This window comes from Coffea arabica, chromosome 4e, assembly GCF_036785885.1.
Source record: "Coffea arabica cultivar ET-39 chromosome 4e, Coffea Arabica ET-39 HiFi, whole genome shotgun sequence".
In the NCBI taxonomy this organism is placed as follows: domain Eukaryota; kingdom Viridiplantae; phylum Streptophyta; class Magnoliopsida; order Gentianales; family Rubiaceae; genus Coffea; species Coffea arabica.
This window is the reverse complement of record NC_092317.1, coordinates 45,297,437-45,320,501: the sequence shown is the minus strand read 5'-3', so window position 1 is coordinate 45,320,501 and position 23,065 is coordinate 45,297,437. Positions and strand designations below refer to the sequence as shown.

General features: G+C 32.0%; 1 protein-coding gene and 1 non-coding gene across 2 annotated transcripts; both read left to right on the top strand.

The window, feature by feature from the left end:
* Positions 1 to 5,809: 5,809 nt before the first annotated feature.
* LOC113741524 (uncharacterized) lies at positions 5,810 to 14,924 on the top strand. The gene is made up of 2 exons (XR_011813763.1): positions 5,810 to 6,128; positions 6,562 to 14,924. It is a non-coding gene; the product is annotated as an uncharacterized protein (transcript).
* A 1,956-nt stretch (positions 14,925 to 16,880) lies between these two features.
* On the top strand, positions 16,881 to 17,528 carry LOC140005641 (secreted RxLR effector protein 161-like). The gene has a single exon (XM_072046661.1). The coding sequence runs from the start codon at positions 16,881 to 16,883 to the stop codon at positions 17,526 to 17,528; it is 648 nt and encodes a 215-aa protein (XP_071902762.1).
* Positions 17,529 to 23,065: the final 5,537 nt, after the last annotated feature.

The window sequence follows — 23,065 nt, the reverse complement described above, 5'->3', positions numbered from 1 at the left end:
GGTTAACAAATATCCTTATTTTCTAATAACTAAATTATTTTGATATCAAACCCAATCTGATAAAATTTGTAGGAAAAGTTGGCATATCTCAACACACTTTCTTTAAACAAGCCGTAACCACAGAGCCATTATTAGAAACTTGGTATAAAGCGTGGAGGAGTTCTTGCCAAAGCATGGTCATCCTCCTCCTCCATGTGCACTGCATGTGTATATTATTGTTTTTGTTCTTTGAAGAATTTGGTTGCTTTGAGATCAACTTGTTTTGAGATGAAATCGTATTTACACCTTGAAATCCAGATGAGATTTGCATGAAGTGAAAAGCTCCTTTTTGTGTCTTGGGACCTAAAACAAATGAACGTATTTATATAAAAAGCATAAAAGGCAAGAATAATCTTCTAGATCAACTCAAGGATAAAACTACTGAAGAGATTTGCATGAAGCAAAAAGCCCCTTTTCTTGTGTCTTGGGACCGAAAACAAATTAAGTGTGTTTATATAAAAAGTATAAAACTCAAGGATAATGCTTCAGATTAACTACTAAAACCTCTCCTCACACCTGCTTCGCATTTGATTCCACCACCCTTATTTGTATTAGCAAGATTTGGACAAAATTCTTTCGTTCATTTCCAACAGGAGAACATTCTCTGCCCAGCTTTTAATGGAAGAAAAGCTACTTTTTGTTTTCTATTATATTACTTTTTTTCCGTTTTTATTGTTGTTTAGCTCATCTATACATGGTTAGCAATATCAGCCAATTTCGATATGAATTAGCCGAATCATAATCGGAACGGAGGGGACAAGTACGATACCGATCCGCGAATCACGGATATTACCGTATCCGTGGCGACTCGCTCTGACTCGACCGATATTGACGGATTCAAATTTGTGGTACATGGTATCGATTGATATATCCGAGTCAATTCAGAGTCGACTCGAATATTTTTTCAGATTGTGTCTTTTTTGGTATTTTCTAATCTTAGTAATGTTTTCAGATTTTTTGAAACTTTTTATGTGCTATAATGTACATATCGTCCGATATTCAATCGATATGCTGCGACATATGTAGAACAACCGAGACCGCGATTCACGATAGCAAACCATGCCTCTATTGCATGTGTCCTGCTGCTTTGGTTTCTGGCTCTTCACACTATCCTCAGCATCCTTCCGCCAACTGCTATTGCTTCTTCAGAAGACAGGTATTCATTCTCTTCCTCTTATTTTCCCTTAGGTTACACGTTGTTATAGCTGTGAAAAGTGAAGTGGAATATTTTTTCTGGTTCTCTTTTATCCTGCATGCTACTTTACATTTATCTTACATGGTGGTTTACATGTCTTGCATTTTATATTTTTCTGCTTCCTGAGATCTAATGGAACTACATATATAGGCAAACAAAGAGAACGGAAAGAAAATCAATGTTAACTGGGATGCATTCTTCAGATGAAGATGCGTTAGAAAAAGTTCTAAATTGAGAAGGGATGACTAACAGAGTTCCAGAAAGAAAACAATATCTGTTAACCACAACTTTAAATAATGAAATTAGTGAAAGTGATTCAAATTGATAATTCGTGTTATGGTTTTAAATTTACTTTGACAATTCTTCCACCATGTATCGTAATTACATATTCTCTTTAGCTTTTGCTCTGCTGATTTTTTTTTTTTTTGGGTATTCTTTGATGATATTTTTGTCTAATCATTACCTTGCATGAGAAAATGTTTGTGCGCTATTAGTTTAGTCTCTGAGAGTTCCATGGATAGAAATGCCAAACGCGGTCAAAGGAATGCAGAAATTCCACAAGATAAAAAAGATGACCTCTTGCACCATCGTTGAGAGGCTAATGCTGCAAAGAAACAGAAGATGGCTTCTGCTGCTTCTGATTTCACAGCTTAGGCTCGCATGTATAAGAGGAAGCATGTGAGTTGTGTTCGCAAAACACCATTAGGCCATATAGAAACAGGTGTTTATGTCCCTAGTGTTTCTATCTAGGACTATTATGTTGAGCATCCTAAAGTTGTGAGTGGTCAACATTTAGGGGGTCGTCAGTCTTATTTCTTTGAGCCTAGAAATGCTATCAACAGTGATGAATTAGAACAGTTGCTAGACTCTGTATGCAATGAATTAGAAACTACTCAAAGGCATGCTCCATTTTCTGTGAGCCCGGTTTCTATGCCATCTGATGCCAACGTACATCTATTATTTGTTTTTGGGCCAAAAAAAAAAAACTGTTATCTAAAAGTCCTAATTGATCAACTAAATAGAGGTATTTTGAGAACGTCACTCACGGGATTGTAATAAATCATATAAAAAAAATTCAAAGTTTAATCTCATGATTTTTTACACGATTTAAAAGTGTAAAGTTTAATCTTGTGATTTTTTTTACAGGATTTAGAAGTTTTATCTGGTATTTTTTTTATTATAGTTCCATGAGTGACGTTCCCATAATATACTTGTTTGCTTTTGTTTAGTTAATCAATTAGGAACCAGATCGATTTTAGGTAGTGATACCATCGCGTAGACACCATTTGTTGGAAAAATACACCCTTGTTTAGTTAATCAATTAGGAGTTGGATTGGTTTTACATGGTACTCAACACCACTGCGAAGATACCACTTGTTGGGGAAATACATCCTTTTTTAGTTAATCAACAAAGAGCCAGATCGGTTTTAGATAGTGGTAGTACCACAGAGATATAGTACCATCGTGGAGATACCACTTGTTGGAGAAATACATGCTTGTTTAGTTAATCAATTAGGAGCCAAATAGGTTTTAGTTGGTACTCAGTACCATCACAGAGATATCACTTGTTGGGGAAATACACCTTTGTTTAGTTAATCAATTAGGAGTCAAATCGGTTTTAGGTGCTACTCAGTACCATTGCAGAGATACCACTTGTTCGGGAAATACATCCTTGTTTAGTCAATCAATTAGGAGCTAAATTAGCTTTAGATAATGGTACCACAGCGTAGATACCACTTATTTAGTTAATCAATTAAGAACTAAATCGGTTTTAAATAGTGGTAACACTGCAGAGATGCCACTTGTTGGGAAAAAAAACTTCGTGAAAGTTTACCAAAGTCCCAATATGTAAGTTAGAAACCATACATTGATCCAAAAGCTTGAGTTGTTATGTCTTAGGCACTTACTTACCTATTAATTACTCTGTCTCGATTTCTCGAATTAATGTGGGATATAATTTTTTACTCATAAACATAATAATCTCCCCTTCATAAGTAACTCCTCACATTAAACCCAAGTTTACAAGCTCTTGGGTCCTTAGTACTGCAAAATAAGTTCAAGTATCAAATTGGTCAGAAATAAAAGTTATGGACTAAATCGTCCCCAGAAAAAGAATTTAGGGATGAAATTGGCTATTTTCCCTTTGTATTGCCTTGCATTCCCAGAATATTGGTCGGTCCTTTAGTTTTCAGAAACCGCCAACATTAGTTTTCAATACTCAGGCTGGCAGCAGCTTAACTTGATCACAGTGTTTATTTTTAGAAAGCTCTGTCATAAGTTTACATCTTCAAAGATTGCTAACACCAAGTTTACTTAGCAACTGAATTTTTACAAAGATTTGTGTTTTGATTAGCTTCAAAATGAAAACAAATCCCTCTGTTTAGTAATTCGCCATTCCAATTTCGTTTGGTCTGTTTTAATCTTTGTTAGCCTGTTGTCAAACTCTATATCAACAGGAGAATCTACCCACTTTAAATAACTAGGAATGGTTCATGTAATTTGCACGTGCTTATATTAATCCAAATATAACATCTCTTAGATATAATTATTTTTGTGAAATTTGATTATTTACCTAATAATAGAACATTTTATATTTTTATTTTTTAACCAACTATTGTTACAAAAACTATCTAAATACAAACTCTTTGATCTATTGATTTTTGAATTTATTTTGAGCTTTTTGGTAGAATATGCATTCAGCTTTGATAAACAATTCTAATACGAACACTCACAATATTTTTACCATTAAAACATAATATTATTTTTTAATATTAAACAAATGATGTTGTTAAATAGGATATATATATATATATATATATATACCTAGTAAATAGAATTCATAATTATTCGACTTAAACCGTAAAATCAATTTATGGAGGTGTATCAGAGTAAATAAATTGGATAGTTAGATATTGTCATTCTAATTATTTTCAACGCACTCACCCCTTCCATTACACCTCAGATAGCTTGTTTACTAGCTAGAGTCTAGATGTACCTTTTTTTACTTGAAAATAAAAGTCATGGTTAAGTTTTTTATGAAATCAACAAATTTTAACAAATGAAAAAAATTTGTATCAACATTATTTGCCATAACATTTTGAATGTTATTCGTTCCTTGCTAAGACAAACGAAATGCTATTGTACAAATAGAATGAATTAATTATTTAAGAACAAAACACATGAACTATGCTCATATCCAACTTTGCATGAATATTTAATTATTCTACTTTATATCTTTCTAGTTGAATTTTTTTTTTTTTTTTGTGAATTTGAATTGAATAATGTGAGGTGCATTGTTGAATTTAGATTATTTACATTTTTTTCTAAGTGTTATTAAGGTTGATAAAGAATAGAAATTATTTGTACTACTTTATTATTTCATATTGGCTATTTAGTTGTCAATTAATATTCAATTGATAGAAATAGTTGAATTCTTTTAATTTTACTTTTTTTTTTTATATTTCTTCACATTGATAAAAAAAACACATAGTTATACTTCGGTTTTGTGGTATTCATATCATGATTCTTCAAATGAATATGGACTCTAAAAGCATCTATTTTTTTTTATACTAATATTTTTTACAATTTTAAAATTATGGCTAATGCAATTAGTCACACTATTTCGAGTAAGAAATTGCTTCGGGTAAGAAACTTTGACACACACAGAAGAATTGGAGATGGAGTGTGTAAGGGTAGCTAAATAATTTTAATAAGGAGTTTTTCATTTTAATTCTCATTATTATTGATATTTAATGATTTGGAATGTTTCATATTCTTAATTACTACCACAATTAAAATGTAATAATTCTAATTGAAAGATGGGGTTAATATGACTATATGAGTACAACAAAAACTCAAATAAAAAACTGCTTTCGACTTACCAATGCCAAGACTCGTACTCTCTAGCCTCCTGCGAAAAGCAGACTTCAAGATTAACTGGACAGCCAGACAGATAGAAAGCATCTCTGATTCATTGACGGCAACATCCTCTTCCTTGAACGAGCAATGTATTTTCTAGCAGTTACTAAGAAAGACTTCAAGATGAACTCCACAAGCAAATAGAAAAGGCATATCTTTGGCCCATTGCAACTTAAACTTATCTAATGCACAATTGTTATGCAGCATTTATGTACTGTAATCAGGTTCACGTTTTCTTTTCATTTGGAAAACTCCTGATCCAGTTATTTGCACATTATTTCCCAATCATAGCCTCACATTATCACTCAATGTAGTCTACCAGAATTACATTTAAGGCCAAAATTTAAAACTATCACTAACTTAAACAACAGTTTGCAACCTACAATTTTATATATAGCATTCGTTAGTGCCATTAAATCTTCAAGTGAATAGGCAAAAAAGTTACTGTAAATATCAAATTTTTGTCAATTTTCAATGTTTTCTTGATTATTTTTTATTTAATGATTTATTTATTTTCTTGCATTTTAATGTGTATTTTTCTTATATTTGCAGGTTTATTTTAGAAAAAAAAATAGAAAAACAAAAATCAGTTTTTTGTTGAAAAAAAAAGGTGGCATCATGATGACCAGTAGACATCATCATGAGGGTGGCCATCATGATGCCTCCCATCCTTTTTGACCAAAGAAGCAACGGAAGAAAGGAATTCTAAGAAAATTTTGCTAAAGAAGTCCTGGCTCTCAACGGACGAAGGCAGAAGAAGAAAAAATTTCCCTCATCCTCTCACTCCCTCCTTCTCTCGACTTCCAGAGAGCAAAAGGAGCAGAGGAAAGCAAATGAAAAAAAAAAAAATTCTCTTTTTTCCCAATATTTTTTCCAACACATTTTTGCACACAATAAAAGGAGGCAGCAACTGGTTGGATTGGAGCTTAGGGAATTTCATCAAAAATTTTAACAAGGGACTAATACTCTCATTGAGGTATCTCCCTTCATTTTTTTTCAATTTTTTTTTCGAGCCTTTTCTTTTTTTTTTTTAATTAGTTATATCATAAACATGTGTAATTGTTAATTTGTGTTTTTCTTTTGCTATTATTATTATTGTCATTTTTTATTTTAGGACTGTTTTGATTTAATTTTATCATATTTGCTTTTGGTTTTATAGATTTCAATTCATAGTTATGTTGTAAAAATCACAAGGAGTGTTGCAGTATAAATTTTATAGTTTTTGATAAATATTTGAGTGTTTTAAAAAAATAAAAAATAAAAATCCAAACTGTTTTGGCATTTTGGATACTTTCGGATCATTTTTGTAAAAACTAATTCCGAAATTGGGATCTACGTGAAAAATTGAGTTGGGTTGTATATTTTGATAATTTTTTGTGATCGAAAAAATCACCGGCGATCGGCGACAGGTGGCGGTCGGTCACCGCTGACAGCCATGGCTGCCAACTGCTGACGCAAAGTTGCAGAAGAATTATCGCAGGAAGAAGAAAGCTTCTTCGTACAGGCTGCATGTTCTTTTTCAAAAAAGGTATTGTTGCTCCCCCAAGTTTTAATTAATGTCACTATAGCCCAAATACTTTTGCAATTGAACCAATTTCACCCTTTTAAATTTTAATCATCCTTTTATATTTTTAAGTAGTCTGTTAGTGTTGTAAAACTAATAAACTACTATAATATGAATAGAGATATTAGAGAAAGGGAGAATGATATCTTTATATTTCAACAAGATACAAAAGTCACCCAAAGGGTCTCAATGTACCTCTATATATAGGCACTACAAGATTAAAGGTACATAAATCCTATTAAACATCCATTACTACAATAATATGAAGAAACTTATGAAACGGTTTCTCCACTACATGTATAGATTAATGGATTGTAACTTCTATACATAATATAGCCATAAAATCATGAATTAATCCCCTTTGGAATACAAAGGGACATCCATACTTTTAATTGTTTCATAACACTCCCCCTTGGATGTCCATTACACAAAAGAATATGCCTCGTTAAAACTTTACTAGGGAAAAATCCATCGGGACAGAAATCCTAGTGAAGGAAAAAGAGTACACTATTCTTGTGTATTAATTTCTCCCCTTGATGCAAACATCATTTGATATCTTTTAATCGTCGCATTTCAATATGCTTCACCAATTGCACTGAGACATGGTACTTCAGGACCAAGTATCTCTCCATCTTCCTCTCGCGGTCTAAAAGATTCTTTATTAGAATCTAATGATCTGACGATCATTGGAGTACTTAATATATGTGCCTTATCCATATAAAACCGCTTTAATACCTTTCGGGTATATGCAGTTTGGAGGACAAAAATTTCATTTTTTAAATGCTCAATTTGTAAATCAAGGTAGAATTTTGTTTTCCAAAATTCTTGATCTCAAAATCTTTCTTCAAATATTCAACATTATTTTGAATCTCTTCAGGAGTTCCAATCAAATTTAGATCATCAATATATATAACAATGATCATAAAATTTGATCCATTTTTCTTGATAAAAACATATGGACATATTGAATCATTGGTATAACCTTCTTTAGTCAAACATTCATTGAGGCGGTTATACCACATACGTCCAGATTGTTTTAGGTCATACAAAGACCTTTGTAATTTAATAGAATAAATATTTTTAGAATTTGATTTGCATGCTTCAGGCATGTTGAATCCTTCGCGAATTCTCATATAAATATTATTTTTAAGATTTTCATATAAATATGTAGTAACGACGTCCATTAGACGCATATCTAATTTTTCATGTACTGCAAAACACACGAGATATCTAAATGCGATAACATCCACTACAGGTGAATACATTTCATCATAATCAAATCCAGGCCTTTGTGAAAATTTTTGGACTACAAGTCTTGCTTTATACCTCACAATTTCCTTTTTCTCATTTCTCTTTATCACAAATACCCATTTATATTCTATTGGTTTTACACCTTCAAGTATTTGGACTACAGGTCCAAAAACTTTTCTTTTAACCAATAAATCCAATCCAGATTGGATCGTATCTTTCCACTTTGAACAATCATTTCTATACCGACATTCATCAACCGATTTAGATTCATGATCCTCATCAACTTCTATAATATCAAGTGCTACATTTCATTAGCCTCCAATTAAATTTTTTTTATGATTTCATTCTCTTCAGGAGTTGGCTCTTCAGGAGCAACATCTTCAAGAGGTTGAATTTTTGTCATGACATTTAATCTCCAGAGATATTTCAAATCAATTTATACTTTATTTAGGTAGGCCGGCCTTAAATTTATTTGTAACACTCGTGCATGTCCTTCAGGGACATCAATTTTAGCTAGAGTATTTCCTGCAGGAATAGTTGATTTAATGATTCTTCTGGAGTCGATAAATATAACTTTCTACAAATGAAGAATTTCTTGAACTTCTAGTTCACATTATTTTGTATGAGGATCGAGGAAATTCAAATTTTCAGGTAATTTCCTTTCGGTTGATTTTTTCCTCCCCTTAATGTCGGGAATCGTAGTTCATCAGAATAAATAAATCATTTAATAGATCACCTATCAAATATTTTACGATATTTAATCGTAAAAACTTATTCATACCCAACATAAAATTTAAATTTCTTTTGGAGCCATATATAATATAAAGGAGTATGTATAAATATTTGGACTCTCAAATATTTTCACTTTCGTCAAATCATGTATTCATTGGGATCAGTAAATTTCTGATTTACTACAGGTGATGATTATAAATCAAATGAGAATGAAGACAACTATATCGATAACCATTTCTCTCTCGAATGGTTATTATGATACAATTAACCTTTATCTCATTTGATTTCTAAACATGATCTCTATTATTGTCTCATTTAGTGTCTCAATTTGATATCCATTTCGACGGATATTCAAATTCAATAAATTTTCCGAGACATGATAAAAAGTAGTACTTTATTCATGATAAACTTTTCTCCTACAGGGAGAAATATAGTAGTGGCTCTTCTGGAGCTTTCAATCACTTGAGCACTATCACTGATTGTGTATGTCTCTCTTATTAGAATATAGTGTATATAGTAGCACTTATTAACGAGACACATATCATTGTCACCATAATTCTTATGGGACAAATATCATCACCATAATCCTTTGATCCCAAATGTTTAACATCCATTTCTTCTTCAGGAAGAAAAATTAATTACTATCATAAATTAAATCAAGTATCATACACCTTCAGGGTGTTTAAAGAAATTGATCATGTGAAGATGATATTATAATTTTGATTCGTCAAATGTATTTAGGGACATTTATCTTTAGGACCTTTATTTTCTTGTCCTTATCATTATTATTCCACTTTAAGTGGTAACTTTTTCTCTTATCATGGTAAAATATATATTTACTAAAATCATAGTCATGGCATCAACCATAACTAGTAAATTGAAATTTAGTCTCATTCACTTCTGGGAATGGACTAGGACTAGTATGCAATAAGTACAAAATACTTCTCAAAATTTCTCTTAATATTGCTACTATAGGAGCATGTTCGAGAAATCAATTGTAGAGAATATCATTTTCAATATATCTTATGAGTAAAATTTTCTCGACACAATTTCAACTGAGAAGTAATTCTGAAAATTGCAGAATTATATTCTTGTAGCCATAGGTAAATTTATCATACCAGGCTTTTGAAATAATGACCATCTTCTAGTGGCCAAATATTTTTGTTAAAGAACGACCATCTTCAGGTGGTCGAATCTTTTTCTTTAAATATTTCAAAGAACAAGTGGATCCTCAAGCATAATTGATTTTCTATAATAGCATCTCCAAAACTCAATGCATCAGAATATAAGTATTTATAACAAATAATTCTAAAGATAAATAAGTAGAATTAAAAGGAGAAATATTACCTCAAAGATGTCAAATAATATATGTTTTTGTTTAGTGGTTGCTCAACAGTAATAGACACTTGTATTTTTTTGATCATTCAAATGTTAGCCATAAGAAATTGAAATAAATTTATGTATTAAAAATTTACCTCAATAAGTAGACAGAAGTTGCCGAAAAAATATCCAACAGTTGATTTGATACTAGCAGAATTTTAACAAAGTCTCGTGTTTCATTTTTGTTCACGGTAGAGGCTCCGTTTTCACCTTTTGCTCAAAAGTAGAGATTTCGTGCTGATAACGTGTTGGAAAACTAATAAACTACTATAATATGAATAGAGATATTAGAGAAAGGGAGAATGATATCCTTATATTTCAACAAGATACAAAAGTCACCCAAAGGGTCTTAATGTACCTCTATATATAGGCACTACAAGATTAAAGGTACATAAATCCTATTAAACATCCATTATTACAATAATATGAAGAAACCTATGAAACGGTTTCTCCACTACATGAATAGATTTATGGATTGTAACTTTTATACATAATGTAGCCATAAAATCATGAATTAATCCCCTTTGGAATACAAAGGGACATCCATACTTTTAATTGTTTCATAACAGTTAGTAGATTAATTCTGGATTTTAGGTTATAATTAGACCTTAATAGTTTTAGCTGATTTATTATCTTATTGGATTTTTGGTAAAATAAGTGTAGTGATGTGTTTGTTTATTTTGATTGGATTTTGGTTATTTGTTTTACTGGGTTTGTAGCTTGGGTTTACGAGGTAAAATCCAATACTTTGGGTTGAGTTTTTGGATTGGGTTTTGATTAATTTGATTGGATTCAATTGGTAAATAAAAGAGGGCTAGCCTGCTGATTTTCCTTTGGACTTTACTTGGGCTGAGTTGATTTTAGCCCGAAGAAGAAATAAAGAATGGCCCAGTGGCCCAATTCCTTAAGTGATCTGGTAATAAATTTGCAGAACAGTCCATGTACTTTTGAATAATTGTTCTATGGCCCTTAATATTTTAGATTTCTTTCAATTAAGTCTCTAATTGAATTGCAAATAGGTCCCTAACTTTTTATTTTTCTTTAATTTTGACCCCAGATCTTTGTGATAATTATAATTTGACCTTAAATCTTTTATTAATTTTTGCAATTAGGTCCCTGATAGATTTGATTGCTTAAATAGAAGTTGCTTTTCTTCTTTAATTATTGATTACACTTCATTTAAGTGTTCAATTGATAAGTTTCATGATTATTTCCATTTTGTTATGATTTATTTGTTAATTAAATTGGTGCCTTGATGATTTTTGTTAATTTTGGAGTTAAATAGGTAAAACCAAACCCAATTAGCTACTACTTCAAGGGTGGTATCTTCTTGTTTTATTTTAAATTCTCTTATGTGCTCTTATGTGTTTTTATGTGTGAATTTACATGTTTTGAGTGATTTTTTTTTAGTTATTTGTTTTATTCGTTCTAAGTTTCGTATATTTAATTTAATTTTTGATGATTATTTGAAAGGCAATTAAACGCTAAATTGTAATAGTTAGGTTATTATTTTATTTCATTCTTTGCCCCTTTAGATTGTAGTTAGGGTCCCAAATGTAATAGTTAGATCTTTATTCGTTTTTATTTGTTTAGGTGTTTACATGCTTGTGTATTTACATGTTTTTCTCGCTTTCTTAGGATCTTTGCATTTAGATATCTTGCTTATGTGCTATGTGATTTATGTGATTTATGTGTTTACTTGTTTTTATTATGTTTAATATATGATTTATTTGATTATAATAAATGCATGTCATCACCACACTAATCCAACGCTAGTTATGGTTTCTCTCTCTGTTCACTTGCTAGTCCAATGTTAGTAAGGTTCTTTAGGAATGGGCTAGTCCAACGCTAGACCCTTAGATCGTTCATGTGTCAGATTCATTTTATATGATATCCATTACATTTTCATACATATTTTTATTTTTAGGATCTTTTCTCATGTGCATGATATTTCCTATTATATTCCCCCCTATCTTCTATATGTGTTAATCATATCATTTAGAATTGCATCTCATTTAAGAAATTGCAAAATAAGTTAGTTCATTTGCTTGTCTAGATTAGGAAAATTATTCTTTGAACATGGATATGGGTGATTATAACTCTTTAGTTTAAATATCCATTAATCCTTGTATAAGAGAATTATGTCACGCGTTTTTGTTTCTCGTACCCATTATGCTGCATTTCCTTTTTCTTTGATCACTTATACCTATGTATATAATTTAATTTTCTTTTATCATTTGCATACTCGTGATCCCTTCAAGGAATTATTTTGGCCTTCACAATCAATGCGATTGATATCAATTAAACCCTTGAATGGATATTTTGGCCCTTTCAATATTTTATAAATTTAGATTTGCATCCTTATAGGAAATATTCAAATGTGATAAAATTAAGGGTTATTTTAGAAAATTTTTGATTAAACCTCGCAACTAGTTTAAATTAGGTTGAAAAGGTGCCTTAGGTTTGAGTCAATTGAACCTTTGCCTTCCCTTTTTTCAACCGTGACTCCCGAACTCATTTTCTCTTGTTTTTCAAAGACCTGGAGTTGTCGAAAAGGGTTTTATTTTATTTTATTTATTTTTGTCAAAAAAAACACTTTTGGGGTGACTTGGTACACTCAAACTCAATATCAAGTGGCAACTTTTCTTTTTTTTTAAAAACCCTTTTAGGCTAAATTTTTTGATCCAAATTGTCGCATTTTCTAAAGCCCTATTTTAGGTCCTTTTCACATATTCTTTTCACTTATTTTAAATAAAATCACATCTTTTATAAACACCATTTTATTTTCCCATTGCGAAAAATGGGGCACGACAGTTACTAAACTATTAACTATGGTGTGAGTGTTGAAAATGAGGTTTGAATTAAAAACTTCATTGGTTTAGGAAGTTTCTTCTTAAAAGTTATGATTCTTCATTTTTTTCGGATCAGTTTCTTCTTGACTTTTGGTTGGGAAGTCATGACTTTTGGTCCAAAAACTGTCTATCAACGATTTCTTCATGACTTTTGATCTATAAATATATGTTAGTAGGACAGAAAGTTGGAAACTATTAATTCTTTTGTTGCATCAAAAGTTTCTGCAAAAGTTCCATTGAATCATCTTGAGAGAAAAGTGAATACACAAAGTTCATATACTTACTAAATTTTTGTGCAAATTTGAGGGAGAATTCACAGTTGAATCCTAAGAACAAATTGCTCACGCACTTCTGCACAAAGGGAAAGAGCAAAATTTTGTTTTAGGACATTGATCAAAGATCAAGCCTCTGTGATTTATAAGTTAGTAAGTTATTGTTATTAACATTGTTCTAGTTTATTACATCAGTGATTTGAATTTGTTTAGTGGTAAGATTTATTACTGGTAGGTTTTTCATTTCCTTTTCTTAGACTTCTCTTTAGTCTCCAACAATCTAAAATAGAATTTTTATTGGAGGTTTTCCTGAGTCTCTCTTTATTAGTTCATTGATTTGGTTTCACTTAGAAAGCCGTTGAAAGATATGGCTTCAAGTTCTTATGTGAAATCAGATGTTCAGATCTTTACCAAGATCAATGATGAAATGCCAGAAAAGTTTAAGGGAGTAGATTTCAAAAGATGATAGCAGAAAATGCTATTTTATCTTACAACCTTGAACTTGGCACACATTCTCAAGGAGGAATGTCCCAAGCCAGCGGATACAGATTCAAGAGAGTCTCTCTTGACCGTAGAGACATGGAAGCAGTCTGACTTCTTTTGCAGAAACTACATTCTCAATTGTCTCGATGATACGCTATATGATATATATTTAGTGTATTATACTGCGAAGGAAGTCTGGGATTCACTCGAGAAGAAATACAAAATGGAGGATGTTGGGGCCCAAAAGTTCGTGATTTGAAAATTCCTCAAATATGTAATGATGGATTCAAAGCCTATGACAAAACAAGTAAAAGAGATTCAAATTCTCATGCATGAGTTACATGGGGAAGGATGCTCAATTAATGAACACTTTCAAGTTGGTGCAATAATTGAAAATTGCCTCCATCTTGGAATGATTTCAAACTCTACTTGAAACACAAGCGTAGAGAGATGTTCATGGAGGATTTGATCTTGAGGTTGCGAGTAGAGGAAGATCATCACAAGGGTGATAAGAGTGATGCACCATCCATGGAGACCAAAGCCAATATGATTGAGGGATCGAGTTTTAAGTCAAAATTCCAAAAGAATAAAGACAAAAAAAAGAGTAGGAGGGGTTGGAAAGTCTATGGCACCTAAAGGCAAGAATTTCAAGTGGATCAGAGGATCATGCTGGATGTGTGGAAAACCAGGGCAAAAGGCAAAAGATTGTTACTTCAGAAAGGGCCAAAATGCGCTAACTTCTTGAAGAACAAGGAAGCAAATAGGGTTGAAGAAAATGTTCAGCATATGGACACCGATGAAGACAATGTTGTTGCTGTAGTGACTGAAGTGAACGTCGTTTCTAATATCAAGCGCTGGTGGATTGATACCTGAGCCACAAGGCACATATGTTCGAATGAAAATCTATTTTGTGAGTACAATAAGATCACAAATGGTGAACCGCTCTACATGGGAAACTCCTCTTCTTCAAGAGTGGAGGGGAAAGGGACTATCAAATTGAAGTTCATTTCTGGAAAAGTCGTAAGCCTCAAGGATGTTCTTCATGTACCTGATATTAGAAAGAATCTAGTTTCTGGTCCACTCCTTAGCCAAAAAGGATTCAAGCTTGTGTTTGGATCCAATAAATTTGTACTTACTAAGGGTGGAATGTATGTAGGAAAAGGCTATTTGGCTGATGGTTTGTTCAAACTAAATGTAATGGTTGCAAATGCTATGAATAAAAATAATATTTCTTCTTATATCGCTGATTCCTTTGACTTGTGGCATGCAATGCTAGGTCATGTTAATTCTAGATCTTTGCATAGAATGATGAATTTGGGACTTATGCCTAAACTTGACTTTGATGTCAAAAGCAAATGTGAAGTATGGGTTGAATCGAAATTTGCTAGACATACTTATAAAACTGTCCAAGGAAGAACAAGTGAATTACTTGACTTAATTCACATAGATATATGTGACTTTAAGTCACTTTCTACACGTGGTGGGAAAAATTACTTCATCATATTCATTAATGATTGTAGTAAGTATTGCTACGTATACTTGATCAAAAGTAAAGATGAAGCTTTGGGAATATTAAAAATTTACAAAGCTGAAGTTGAAAATCAACTTGGAAGAAAGAAAAAGGCAATACAATCTAATAGAGGTGGAGAATATGAATCTGATGCCTTTGCAGAATTTTGTGTTATACATGGAATAATTCATCAAACTACTACACCTTTTGCACCTCAACAAAATGGTGTAGCAGAAAGAAAGAATATAACACTTAAAGACATGATGAATTCCATGTTAAATAACTCAGGTTTACCTCATAATTTGTGGGGTGAGGCATTGCTTACTGCGAATCATATCTTTAATAGAATACCATATAAGAAGACTAATAAGTCTCCTTATGAGATATGGAGAGGACGGTTACCAACATATAAAACACTTAAAGTGTGGGGTTCTCTAGCAAAAGTCTTAATTCCTATACCTAAAAGGACAAAAGTAGGACCTAAGACTATTGATTGCATTTTTATCGGTTTTGCAAATCACAGTGCAGCATATAGGTTCTTAGTGATTAAATTTGAGAATGCAAATGTTCATATTAATACGATTATTGAGTTTAATGGGGCTGAATTTTTTGAAGGAATTTTGCCTTATAAAGATAAGGAGACAATCTCAAAGAAAAGAGGTCGTGACAAGAGTCAAAATGAGTCTCCTAAATTAAGTGTTAAAGATCAAGACATGGAACAAAGAAAAAGCAAAAGGACAAAAATCTCTAAGGAATTTGGTCCAGACTTTATCAGTTATCTAACTGAAGAAGAGCCAAGAACCTATAGTGAAGCTATGAGGTCACCTGAAGCTCCTTACTACAAGGAAGCTGTTGATAGTGAAATCCAATTTATTTCACAAGACAATACTTGGGAATTGGTTGATCTTTCACCAGGAAGTAAACCAATTGGTTGTAAGTGGGTTTTCAAGAGGAAACTCAGAGCCGATGGTGCTATAGACAAATACAAAGCACGCCTAGTAGCTAAAAGCTATCGGCAAAAGGAAGAATTGGATTATTTCGATACTTATTCTCCGGTTTCTCGAATTACATCTATAAGGATGTTAATAGCAATAGCTACCATATATACCATGGATATACATCAAATGGATATTAAAACAGCTTTTCAAATGGTGAATTAGATGAAGAAATTTATATGGAACAACCGGAGGGTTTTGTAGTCAAAAATCAAGAGAATAAGGTGTGTAAAGTCAAGTCTCTTTATGGACTTAAACAAGCACCTAAGCAATGGCACGAGAAATTTGATCATGCGATGTTATCACATGGATTTAAGATAAATGAATATGACAAATGTGTGTACTACAAGGAAATGAAGAATTCTTGTGTTTTAGTATGCTTGTATGTTGATGATATGTTCATAATAGGAACTAGTAAGGATGCAATAAACTCAACTAAGAAATTGTTGAGTTCAATGTTTGACATGAAAGATTTAGATCAAGCAGATATAATTTTGGGCATTAAAGTCAAAAGAAGTGATCAAGGATATGTCCTTACCCAATCTCATTATATTGAAAAAATACTGCAATGGTTTAATCAAATGGATTGTAAACTAGCTGTAACTCCTTTTGATGCTAATTGCAATTTGTAAAAACATAAAGGAGATCCAATTCATCAATTGGAATACTCTCAAGTGATTGGGAGCTTGATGTATCTCATGAACTCTACTAGACCTGATATTGCTTATTCAGTAAGCAGGCTAAGTAGATATACAAGTAGTCCAGGATATGACCATTGGAAAGCATTAAATAGAATACTAAGATATTTGAAGTTTACTTCAAATTATGGACTACACTATACGAAGTATCCTCCTGTTCTAGAAGGATTTAGTGATGCTAACTGGATTTCAGATAACACAGAAACCAAGTCGATTAGTGGATACATATTTACACTAGGTGGAGTAGTAGCATCATGGTGGTCCTCAGAACAAACTTGTATTGCACGTTCTACAATGGAATCAGAGTTTGTAGTATTGGATAAAGCTACTGAAGAAGCAGAATGGTTTAGAAACTTTCTAGAGAACGTTCCAATATGGCCAAAGCCTGTCACAGCCATTTGTATACATTGTGACAGTATGGCTGCTCAAGCTAGAGCTAAAAATAGTGCATATAATAGTAAATCAAGGCATATTAGGTGCAGACACAATACAATTAGACAATTGCTCTCGAATAGAATTATTTCCATTCAATTCATAAGATCAAAGGCAAATTTAGCGGATGCATTGACTAAAGGCCTACCAAGAGAGCAAGTCAAGTTCTTATCGAGGGAAATAGGTCTAAAGCCAATCAATGAGTAAAATCCGGTGGAAACCTAAACTAGCAGATTGGAGATCCCATGGTCTAGGTTCAATAGGCAAACTGGTTGGATAATACTCAAATAAATAAAGCACATGAGTTGCTCATTTCTATGATAAACATGTGTTGTTGTTGATTGTTGTAGGGTATGCGTAAGCATTTAATGACAACTATAAGAGTTCTTCAGAACCTATGGTAGAGTTACCTATGTGATAGTAATTGTACGGTCGCATTTATGGAAATGATAATGGCTAAGTTCTCTAAAGCTATCACGAAACCGGGATTTGTTCAAGACAAAATTGAACAACAACATTGTGAACTACTGTGCTACTTAAACATAGTTATGTGTGCAGTATATTGTCTTGGTTACTACAAATGGTGATCAGTTTAAGATCAGCTATATCCACTGCATCATCAAGTAACTCTGGTATACTCTCACTAAGGTAAAGTTCAAGTCTTTTACGACACTTCACCTGATGCACAACATGTTAATTTTCTCTCAAGAGTATATTATTACTATATTTATTTTTAAAGTTTTAATTCAAATGTGGGGTATTGTTGAAAATGAGGTTTGAATTAAAACCTTCATTGGTCTAGGAAGTTTCTTCTTAAAAGTTATGATTCTTCATTTTTTCCAGATCAGTTTCTTCTTGACTTTCGGTTGGGAAGTCATGACTTTTGGTCCAAAAACTGCCTGCCAAAGGTTTCTTCATGACTTTTGATCTATAAATATATGTTAGTAGGATAGAAAGTTGGAAACCATTAATTCCTTTGTTGCATCAAAAGTTTCTGCAAAAGTTCCATAGAATCATCTTGAGAGAAAAGTGAAAACACAGAGTTCATAGACTTCCTAAATTTTTGCACAAATTTGAGGGAGAATTCACAGTTGAATCTTGGGAACGGATTGCTCACGCATTTTTGCACAAAAGGAAGGAGCAAAATTCTGTTTTAGGACATTGATCAAAGATCAAGCCTTTGTGATTTGTGATTTGTAAGTTAGTAAGTTATTGTTATTAACATTGTTCTAGTCTATTACATCAGCGATTTGAATTTGTTTAGTGGTAAGATTTGTTACTAGTAGGTTTTTCATTTCCTTTTCTTAGACTTCTCTTTAGCCTCCAACAATGAGTCAGTCATTAAACTTCTTTAGTGGCCCTAAAAGTTACTAAACTAGCAAAAAGGGACCAACGAGGTCGTTTTGCCAAATTCTACTAATAAAACAGCTGGTAGCGCTGGTGGTCATTTTACCAAAAATGTCATTGAATTTCAATGATTTACCCGTTGTTTTACCGGTAGAATTTAACAAAATGACCTCAGTGGCTCGTTTGTGCCAGTTTAGTGATCTTTGTGATTACAAAAAAGGTTTGATGACTGACCGGTGTCATACTTAATAATTTAGTAGCGTTTTTAACCATTCACTCTAAATCTTGGGCATGATTAACTTTACCACCGCGTGCGAGCAACATGTTCCTCTACTAGTGCCTAACAATTAGGTATACCCCAAGAATTGGGCAGGCCAAACTTTTTGCTCGCTGTGCTACACATGCATATAAACCCAAGCATCTTGAGTCTTCATACTTTACCTAGAATGCAGTCAAAGATATTTTGATGAAACTGATTGTGGGTCGTGGAAACATTTTTTCACGAGTTTTAGAACTCCCTGCAGCTGTCTAGATGTTATGTTAACTTCATTTAGCATGAAGATCCAAGAAGGGAATTTCAAAGCACTATGCTTAGTCAGAAAAATGGCTCTAAAGTACCACTTCTAAAAATGGCAGGAATCCAAGTGGTCTCTGTAAAGCTATTATTCTGATTACTGATTTTGAAAGAGTTCTCGAGTCCTATCTTTCTTGGTTGCCTGGATACAGATCCTAATATTACAGGTTTATCACAAAATTCAATCCGCTGTTTCAATTACTTAAGGTAGGATTTCACTTTGTGATATATATATATATTTATATAGGATCACTTAACTACTGTACGAGCTTTTGTACTTGTGCAAATTTAAAATGACTCTAATCTTGTATGTGATTCCACTGTATAGTTCCTAATTCTGGTTGTTTTACAACAATTAACACTTAGCTGACATATGTTAGACAAATCACTTCACTTATTCCTCAGAAACCTATGATGTCGTAGACACATCAATAAATACTGGAAAAGGACTAGAGAAGATTTGCAAGAAAGTCCTTGGAGCTCTTTACCAGCAAAAGTTTTACTGTACTTTCATTGCAAGATTATCATGGGCAGGTCAAAATAATATAATGGTAACACTACTCTAATTTGGCACAAGGGGCTGCACCCCTTGACTTTGTTCTCCCATGTTTCAGAATAGCTGTAACAGAATGTTGTCAAAGATCTATTTTGGTAAAAAGGCTGTAAGCTCTCTGTTTATTTAGCTTATCAAAGTACTAATACAATCATCATCATTTATGGTTAGCCAACAGTTACTTGTATAATGAATCTATCATGCATAAGCTTTCCCCTTTTGGTATTAAATCATTCCCTAAACTTGCCCCTTATGTTGTAACATATTAAAGACAAATGTGATATTAAGGAAAAAGTGGTAGCATTCGTATTGATTCCATTAATAGTTAACCAACTTTTGCACGTGATTATATTAAACCAAATATAACATCTATTATATATATACATATATATGTGTGTATATATGTATATGTGTGTGAAATTTGATTGTTTATCTGATAATAGAATATTTTATATTTCAATTTCTTTAACCAATTGTTATTACAAAAACATTCTAAATATGAACTCTTTGATCTATTGATTTTTGAATTTATTTTGAACTTTCTGTTTTTTGAATTTATTTTGAGCTTTACAGTAAATTATGCATTTAGTTTTGATAAACAATTCATAATACGATCATGTTTCACTAAAGTTGTTGTATACTGAATATGTTTATCATTAAATCATAATATTATTTTTCTAATGTTATGCAAACGATTTTGTCGAACAGGAAATATGTACACATGTCTAAGTGTGAGCCTTGTAAATAGAATTCATAATTGTTAGAAAAGTAAGGACTTGAGTCATAAAATCAATTTCTAGAGAGGTATTAGAGTAAATAAAATGGCTTGTTAGATTTTATCATTCTAATTATTTTCACCACACTCACCCTTCCTTTACCTCTTGGCAAGCTCATTTACTAGCCAGAGTTTAGATGTGCCTTTTGTTTTACTTAAATATAAACCCATGGTTAAGTTTATGATGAAATCAACAAATTTTAACAATTGAAAAAATTTGTATCAACATTTTGAATGTTATTTTTTTCCTTGCTAAGACAAACAAAATGCAATTATACAATTAGAGTGAATAGATTATTTAAGAATAAAATATATGAACTATGCTCATGTCCAACTTCACATGAATATTTAATTATTCTATTTTATATATTTCCAATTGAACTTTTCAATTTTTTTGTTTTGTGAATTTGAATTGAATAATGAGAGATGTATTGTTGAATTTGGTTTGTTTACATTTTTACTGTGTTGCCGAGGATAATAAATACTGTAAATGATTTATACTACTTAATTATCTTAGATTGCCTATTCAATCGTTAATTGATATTCAATTTGATAGAAATAGTTGGATTCTTTAATTTTTGCTTGTCTTTTAGTATTTCTTCATACTGATAAAAAGCACATTATTATACATCTATCTCTTGATATTCCTATCAAAAATTTTAAAATGAATATGGACTCTTTTCTTCTTATATATTTCTCTTTTGTTCTAAAAGTAGCTATTTTTTATATTAACATTTCTTTTACAATTTTAAAATCATGGCTAATGCAACTGGTTACACTATTTTGAGTAAAAAATTGTTTTGAATAAGAAACTTTCACTTACGTAAGAATTGGAAATGGAGTGTAAGAGTCCTAAATAGTTTTAATAGAGAGTTTTTCATTTTGATTACCATTATTATTGAGATTTAATCAATTGGAATGTTTCATATTTTAAATTACTATGACAATCAAAATGTAATAACTCTCATTGAAAGTTGGGGTAATATGGGTACAACAAAAACTAAGATGAAAAAAATGCTTACACCCTTCAATGCCAAGACTCATCCGACTTTTAATATAGTAATTAATAATTAATATAGTAATAGGTAATAGATAATAGATATAAGATAATATTCTATTGTCTGATCATGTTATAAGTTGCCTTTCGCCTTGCCTAGATGGTAATAGCTTTTAATTGCCTGCACAACTGATTTTGCTTACCACACTTAATTGGGAAACCGTAAGTAAAACATTGGTTAAGCTTAAGCATAAGAATGCAGTAGTTGGCTTTCTTCATGTTAATGAAACAAAATCTGTTATCAAGGAAATGACATAATTAAGGTATTATTAAGGTGTTAGCATCTATAAATGCTCGAAGTTGTAGATGCAGGTCTCCATCAGATCGAGGACAACTTAGAAATAATAAGAAACTCTAAAAATCCCATACTGTCTCACGTTGATATAAGCCTTATGCTTATTACGGTATAATCTGACAAGACTGATAAGATCGTTAGACTCCCTTAATAGTCTTGATTTCAGGTTTAGGCATTAAATGTGCTTAGTTTGTCTTTCCTCCAACGGCTAAATCTCAAGTAGGTAAGGAAAAGAAAGTGTCATGTAATTAATACAGAAGTAAAAGAAGACAGTATTCATTATGCGGTTTGCAAGTTTCTTCTGTTGTTATCTAATAGTAAGTCAAAGAGGAATATCATTGAGAAACTACAGTCTAATCCAAATCACTGCACAGGATTTAGGCTTGTCAATGAATTAGCTGTCAACAACAACCAGCTCTTGGAAACTTTGTTCTCTAGTATCATAGTGCAATGGCATTTTAACTGCTCCAAAAGGTGTATAAGAGGTTAACTGAGTATTATGATTGTTGCTAGATTTTTTTCGATTCCAGCCAAAGGTGCAGTTTTGGTTATGTATAAGTCACTCTGAAAAGTACAAACTGAGAGAATAGATTATTCTTTTGAAATTGTTTATGCTTTAAGCTGGCATGATTGCATAATGAGTTCATTTCTTTGCATGGTAGAATGAGTACGCGTGAAATGCACAGTGCTAAGCTTGTGTTCCTACCATAGCAAATTACAGCTACTATCAAGTTCATTATCCAGATATTGCTTCTTAAATCATTTGATTCTTGCCTTGAAATCATGTAAATGTAGTCAAAATCAAAACATTCTCACCTAGAGAAGATAAATATCTGGCACGTTCTATTCATTGAAATTCAATCAGGCGTACAAAAAGGATTTGGCAGACCAAACTCTTGTTTGGACAATTTATAGGATATATGTTTTTTCACTGCTCTGCTATCCCTGAAAGTGTAGAAAAAATCAAGATACTTTAGAGACATGCATGTGGAGTTGTTGGATTGGCATTATTTATAAGCTCTCTGCTATACTTAAATTGTTGCTCAAGGCTTCTATTAGGTGAAGTGTATGCATTACATGCAATGAATAGGGGGGAAAATGTCGTAAAGAGTGAGGGTGGTTTTCGTGGTAATGGGGCTAAAA